The sequence below is a fragment of the Lathyrus oleraceus genome, chromosome 5 (assembly GCF_024323335.1).
Source record: "Lathyrus oleraceus cultivar Zhongwan6 chromosome 5, CAAS_Psat_ZW6_1.0, whole genome shotgun sequence".
Classification (NCBI taxonomy): domain Eukaryota; kingdom Viridiplantae; phylum Streptophyta; class Magnoliopsida; order Fabales; family Fabaceae; genus Lathyrus; species Lathyrus oleraceus.
In genome coordinates, this window is record NC_066583.1 from 542,942,862 (window position 1) to 542,950,821 (window position 7,960).

The following is a 7,960-nucleotide window of genomic DNA, read 5'->3' on the forward strand; positions in this document are numbered from 1 at the left end:
ACTATCTCATTTCTTTCGTCGTTTGATTGAAAGTAAAACTAAAATTTATTTTTTCTTATGTAAGGAGGTTCGTGGTCTTAATATTCTAAAAGCTCTCAAACATTATCGGATACTCTCAAAATTAATTATTGAAAGAGAAAAGTAAGTCACTTTATTAAGACGAAACCTCTATAAATTTAAGATGTTATCTCTCTTTCATTAACTTTTTACTTTCCATTTGTTTTCTTTACTTTTCCCGCTTATTTTTCTTATAAAATAATTTTATTTTAAAATTATTAATTTTTAAATCTTCATCATCCACTCACTTTTGTATATGGAATCACATGTTCAATAACTTTTAATCATACTTTTTTTATATGTGATTCCTCCTCTTTTATTTATATATATATATATATATATATATATATATATATATATATATATATATATATATATATATATATATATATATATATATATATATATTTATTGATCTATTTAAAATTTAGATAAGATATGAGATTTTACAAATCGAGTCTTTCGCAGAAACATAATATTCATATATTATAATTTGCATGCAGAGATAAATAGATTCATAGCAAAGAAAATCTTAGCCAAAGAGTATGAAAGTTATATCTTTTTATAAATAATTTTGTTTATAGGATCGGATTTTGTTGAAATTTAAAAATAGTGTAGCTAACACAACAGATATTGCAACTGAGACAGTATTTGTAGATTTTCTTTTAAAACTCTTGTCCTTTAATTTTGTTCAAATATTGACAAATTCAAACTAATCAATACATTACACTATATAAAAAGGGAAAATAAAATTTCGATTTCAAATTAGACTGAATGTAAATAATTTTTGTGTTAGATTAAGTTGAGAGTGAAATTAATCATTTGAACTAAAAAAAACAAAACAAGAATAATATTAATTACGTAATAATAATAATAATAAAAAATTAAAAGAAAAAGGAGATATATTTGTAGATATTTTACAGTGAAGCATAGCTTATAAGAAATCCGAAAACCCTAAACCCTAATTCATTTCCAATATCATTTCCTGAACTCACTCCATTCGCAACGATGGCGACCCAGATCTTCTCCCGGGTCATTCCCAAAACCCAAACCCTAGCTTCCTTCTTCTCTCGCTCACTCTCCACCACTACCACAATCACCGTCCCCTCTTCATCCGCCATCTCTCTCCTCCGCCGACTCCGTCCTCTTTCCGCTGCTTCCGTCGTCTCCCGCCGTGTCCTCCTTCTCCCTAACTCCTTCCGCTCTTTCTCCACACGCGCTACCACTTCCTCACTCAACGACCCTAACCCTAACTGGTCCAACCGTCCCCCAAAGGAAACCATCTTGCTCGATGGATGCGATTTCGAACACTGGCTTGTGGTTATGGAGAAGCCTGAAGGTGATCCCACAAGGGATGAAATTATTGATAGCTACATCAAAACACTGGCGCAGGTTATCGGTGGAAGGTAATCGTCGCAAAAATCATCTCAATTTTTATTATTTTTTTTCCTAGGTTTTCTTCAGTAAAAAAAGTGATTTTGGCTATTGTGCTTAGGAATGTCTGTTGTAAAAATAAATGATAGATATATATTGAGAATAGTGACTCTGAAGGATGTGTGCGAATGGATAGTTGTGTTTTGTTTAATCCCTTATGTGCTGTTAACAGCTTAATTTGCAGCTTATAGTGTATGTTATTATCTTGATAAGCAATTAGGTGTAAGCTATTTCTATGACAAAATATTAAATAAAGTTAAAATGTTTTTTTTTTGTATATGCTATAAGCTGTTTTTTCACTCAATCTTGGAGAGCTTATAAGCAAAGAAGCTAAAAACATGAAAATGTTACAAGTTGTTTTCATAAGTTCTCTGAAACCATCTCACTAGTGATTATGCCCGTAGATAAGCTCAAATAGACCGGTTCAGATAGACCCTTAGTTTGAGTGTGTGTTGTTTTTTGTTGACAGTGAGGAAGAAGCAAGGATGAAGATATATTCTGTTTCAACTAGACACTACTTTGCTTTTGGAGCTCTTGTGTCTGAAGAGCTTTCCTACAAACTTAAAGGTATAGTACACAGTTCTAATTTCAAAGACTTTCTTTTGAATTTTGTTTTTTCTTTTATATCAAGTGTTTTGTACTTTTCAAATTGCAGAACTTCCCAAAGTTCGATGGGTTCTACCTGATTCATATTTGAATGTGAAGGAGAAAGATTATGGAGGTACAGTCTCATGGCTTCTAATTATATTCATTCAATCTAAGGTGTATAAATATCTTCAACTGTGTCTATATAGGGAATAATATGCACAAGACCCCTAGATTGAAGTATAATAAAGTAGAAAGATGAAATGATCTGTTAAAGAAATGCTATGTAGATATTTAAGACTTTGGTGTAGGCATTCTAGAAGCATTGACTTATTGATAGATATAGCATAACTGTTTTCTCAATTATTCTAATCAATCAGTGTTGGGCTGTGTACTCAATCTATATTTACCTGTCACATAATCTTTTAACTCAACCTCCTTGAAAATGATTCATTGCTTTTATAGATGAAAGGAATGGATGTTTAGTAACCTTTTGTGGTACATTAAGTGCTGAAGTTCACCAGAGAATAATCATTTGTTATTAACTTTTAGCTTGCACATTAGTCTTATTGATTTTTATTGTGATTAACTTGAGCTGTTATATACTTTGAGTTTAGTAATATCAGGTGTTACAATAAGTATAGCGTATATAGTCTTTCCATAACATATCCTGTTTCTTGATGTAAAATGACCGCAATTTGTTTGATACCCACGGTGTACTTTTCTTGTTTCCCTCTCACCAGGTGAGCCCTTTATTAATGGGCAAGCTGTTCCTTATGATCCCAAGTACCATGAAGAGTGGGTTAGGAACAATGCCCGTGCAAATGAAAGGAACAGGCGCAATGACAGACCTCGTAATGCTGACAGGTCAAGAAACTTTGACAGAAGAAGGGAAAATGTGGTGAACAGAGATATGCAGACTAGGCCTCCAGTGCAGAATCCTGGGCCTAATATGGCTGGTCCACCTCACAATGCGGGTGGATTCCCTCCCAACAATGCGGGTGGATTTCCTCCCAACAATGCTGGTGGATTTCCTCCCAACAATGCTGGTGGGTTCCCTCCCAACAATGCAGGTGGATTCACTCCTAACAATGCTGGCGGGTACCCTCCTAACAATGCTGGCGGATATGCTCCAGCCCCTCCTAGCAATCAAGGTGGATACGCCCCTCCAAATGCAGGGTATGCCCCTCCAAATGCAGGCGGATATGCTCCTAACAACACAACTGGCGGTTACCCTCCTCCCAATATGGGTGGGCCTCCTCCTAACATGGGCAGACCCCCTCCTCCTCCGAACAGTGGATATGGTATGCCTCAAAATAACTACCCTGGCAACAATGGAGGCGTGCAACAAAATCCGAACATGGGAGGGTTGCCGCCAAATGCAGGATGGGGAAATAATCAGTAGACTCATCAAATAAATTCAATTGTCTATGATGTGTTCTGGATACCCTCTCAGCATGGTACACCAAACTGTGAGCTAGTTATAAGCTTCTTAGCCAGCATAGATTGTGTAAAAATGTAATGAATGGGGCCTTGACATTTTGTACAAGAGTCTTGATTTGATCCACTTTTCTATTCAAGTGTGTGACTTGAAAAATGTTTGCTAGCTCAATTTTTTAAAGAAAATCAAAGGATATAAGAACTTAAAATTGCGAGTGCCTACTTGAGAAGCTTTTCCGATGAAATAGATACAAACTTTGTGGTGTGTCTGGTGAGTTGTGAACATCATTGGAAATTTCTTAATATAACGGTTGATATTTATATTCAAGATCAAATTTATAAATGGGTAACCGCTGAAGAAAATTGTTTAATTAGTGGTCCAACAATTTCTGTCATCACTATCAATAACAAAAATGAATTGGGCGTACTTTTTAATGCCGCCTATTAGAACATCATTCAAGCCAACGACGTAACGTTCACAAGAGTGACAAAAAAAACATGAACCTAACCTTCCCAAGACTGACAAAAAAACAAATTAATAAAAGCAATAGATCATTGATGAACCTATTGTGTCTTATTTCATCCGATGCTTTAGAATGTATGTATCTTTTGTTCTATTGTTTGTAAATATAGAATGTATGTATCTTTTGTTCTATTGTTTGTAAATATAGAGTGTATGTATCTTTGCAATTTAGAGTGTATGTATATTTGGATTGTTCTATTTGTAAATTTAGAGTGTATGTATCTTTGGACTGTTCTATTGTTTGTAACAAAAAAAAGTAATTATTATTATGCACTCTGAGTGGAAAAAGATTTACACTATCGATTCATCACCATCACCCGTTTGTATCTGACGTCTAAGATTAATCGACGGTGTATAATTCCTTTACACTGTCAGTGTATTTCAATTAAATTCTTATAAAAACGAATGGGGTGGAGTGTAAAAATGAATTCTTTTATTCTATCGTATTTAATCCAATCCTATTTAATTTTCATTCCCTTCAATTTAGACTATTTAGAGCGAATGTAATAGAATGAATCTCTTTTTGTTCTATCCAATTATAATAAAAAAGGAACAATGAAATGAAATCTTTGATTTATTCTGTTCCACTCAACTTCGTGTTTCATCTCCCATCAATTATACGGTGAAAATGAATTTTATAAAAATATTTTTTAAAATATTACAAGTTTTTCTAATTTTTTTTTATAAATGAAAAGACTAATTTTGATATACTATAACATAAACCTACATTATTGAATATCAAAGTACAATCAAAATCACAGTTCTTGTTTCAAAACTGATTTTTATGAAAAACCATTTGAAATAGCTTTAAAATTAAGTGATTTTTTAAAATTTTGATATAAAAAAAAATAGTTCTATAAAATGATGAAATATGTACAATAATATTTTAGGAATAACTATTTAAACCAAATTTTTATGACAATTTCTTTCTAAATTTTTTTTACATCAAAATATATTATACTATAAAAATCATTTACAAAAAAAAATCAAAACAAATGGTTCAATCTATCCATTCAAATTATGTTCTGACTTATTTTAGGATAATGCTAACTTATGTCCTAGGGACACAAAATAAGACACCTATTTGTAGAAAATTTGTATTGAAAAAATTAATTATAAAATTAATTTTATATCTTTATTAATTTTACGCCCTTGAGAAAAAGAGATGAACCTCCGACTAATATAAGTTTATTTGAGGTTTATCTATGGTATAATATATCCACATGCACCACCTACACAAGAAAACTAATAAATTTTAAACTTATATTTTGGTCTAATAAAAGGGTTGAAAAATTCCTTTTATAGGTGTCAGGGGAAACATATTGCTTTCTTGAAACAAACTACATTTATGCCAAACGTGGGACGTTTTAGCGAATATTTAAAAACTGGTTTTGATTTCAAATTCCACACCATATCATCATTAAAATAAAATTACAAACAACTAAATTATTCTGAAATGCCTCCAAATATCGTTATTTTTAAGTCTCATAGTACGTCTTTAAATGGAATTCTTAATCATTCAAACCTACGGAGGCCCTTGGGTTATGATGACTGTCCATCATTGCATGAATTTGGCTGAAGAAACGGTTTAAAAAAGTTAAAGAGGAGCAAAATTGAAGAATAAAAACCAAATAATGAGGAAAAAATAGCTAAGTGTGGCGAAATTTGACTCAGTGAAAAATCAGGTGAAAAAGGGAGCAAAAACGTGCAACCACTGGAATAATCACACGCAACATCGCACGCGTGATATGGACATAAAGGTTGCATCACACGCGTCATGTAGGTCATCATGCGCGTGATGACTCCTTTTTCTGGGCTTTCTGACGCGTTCTGGTCCATTTTGAAGACTATTAAAGGGGGTTTTCTTCACTTTCTCAGAGGTGACAAATTTTGGCATAGAAAGTTGGATTTTGCAGCATCATAAGTGGTTTTTGAGAGCATTTGGAGGCCAATCCTTCAAGGGATCTTATATGCAATTCTCCTCAATTGTTTTTGGTATCGTATTTTGAATTATGAGTAGGTAAACTTCTCTAGGTTATGTTGTATTTTTATGAACCTATTTCAATATTGTTGGACAATATGTTGATTTGACTTTGCATGAATGATTTAATCTATAATTCTATTCAATTGTTTCTGTAAGAACAAAAATTGTTCTACAACAGATTCCATGATTTTGATGATAACAAAGGATGAAACCAAAATTGGCACCCTAACGAAAAGTTTCTAAGTGTGCAGGGTTCTAAGGAAAGAAGGAAGAAATCATCAGATACATAATCATATCAGATACAAATTATCAAAAGACCAGAAGCATCTGAAGTAGAAACACGTTCAAGAAAGTCTAACTCTGAGCAAAACAGCAAAATATCAGAAGCATCTGAACAAGAAGTACGCTCTAGAAGTTCTGACTCTGAACAACGGTATGTCAAACTCCAGAAGTTCTCAGCGCTATCTGAAGAAACCATCAGAACTCAAAAGAGATCAACATCAGAAGTTAGATAGCAAGATTCCAAGATCTCCAGAAACACGAAGACTCTGATTATGGAATTGCTAAATAAGGAAGAGTAACGTTAACTTCAAGTAAAGTTATGGAAATGGACTTCCTTATACTGAAAGAGACGTTAACTCCAAATTCAAATGAAAAGGAACTATTTTTGGAAAGTAGTCATTCAAGAAGAGAAAGTTGCTTTGGCAACAAGCAACATAGGTTATGGCACTAATTATTATTCAAGAGTCATTATCTGCTGTGATTTTTCAACGGATCCTTCTCTTCTATATAAAGGACTGCAAATCACATTGAGAGGTACAAGTACAATATTACAAGATCTTACTGAAACATCAACACACAAAAACGTTTTATTCTCTCAATCTTCACGAAGCTTTTGCTTAGTACGTGAAACACCTTGTTCTTAATGTTGTAATATTTGCTTATTTTAGAAGCACTCTAGATTACATAAGCTTTCATTTTTGTTGTATTTCCTCAAGTGACTCTGTGCAGTCTGTATACTTGAGAGGACTAAGAGATCTTTCTCTTAGACGTTGTCTGTAATCAATCTTTCAAGATTAGTGGATTAAGTCCTTGTTGAAGGCGAAATCACCTTGGCCGGGTGGACTGGAGTAGCTTTGTGTTATAAGCGAACCAGTATAAAATCCTTGTGTGATTTTCATTTTGAAAAAGCGCTTATTTTCCAAACAATTCAAACCCCCCCTTTCTTGTTTTTCTCACCTTCAATTGGTATCAGAGCTCCGGCTCTGTTATTGATTTTCTAATCAAACACTTAACAGTGTAGAGAGATCCAGAACGAGAAAAACTATGGCCCACACAAATGAAAAGGATAGTTACAATGTTAAGCCTCCTATCTTTGATGGAGAGAAATTCGATTACTGGAAAGATAGAATTGAAAGTTTCTTTCTAGGCTATGATGCTGATCTCTGGGATATTGTCACAGATGGATACAAACCTCCTGTCACAGAGGATGGAGCTGAAGTTCCCAGAAGTAAGATGTCAGATGATCAGAAGCGAGTTTTCAAGAATCATCACAAGGCCAGAACCATACTCCTCAATGCTATATCTTACAACGAGTATGAAAAGATCACCAACAGAGAAACAGCCAAAGACATACTTGACTCTCTGAGGATGACTCATGAAGGAAACTCTCAGGTCAAAGAGACAAAGGCTCTGGCGCTTATCCAGAAATATGAAGCTTTTAAAATGGAAGATGATGAAGCCATAGAGGCAATGTTCTCTAGATTCCAAACTCTGATTGCAGGTCTCAAGGTTCTAGACAAAGGATATACAACTGCAGACCACGTCAAAAAGATAGTCAGAAGTCTGCCAAAGAAATGGAGACCCATGGTTACTGCTCTGAAGCTGTCAAAAGATCTGAACAATATAAGTCTTGAAGAACTTGTCAGTTCCCTCAG

At 33.8% G+C, this 7,960-nt stretch overlaps 1 protein-coding gene across 1 annotated transcript; it reads left to right on the plus strand.

The window, feature by feature from the left end:
- Positions 1–976: 976 nt before the first annotated feature.
- On the plus strand, positions 977–3,673 carry LOC127086253 (multiple organellar RNA editing factor 8, chloroplastic/mitochondrial). The gene is made up of 4 exons (XM_051026971.1): positions 977–1,463; positions 1,961–2,058; positions 2,147–2,212; positions 2,820–3,673. The coding sequence occupies exons 1-4, from the start codon at positions 1,066–1,068 to the stop codon at positions 3,479–3,481; spliced, it is 1,224 nt and encodes a 407-aa protein (XP_050882928.1). The 5' UTR covers positions 977–1,065; the 3' UTR covers positions 3,482–3,673.
- The last annotated feature ends 4,287 nt before the right edge of the window (positions 3,674–7,960 follow it).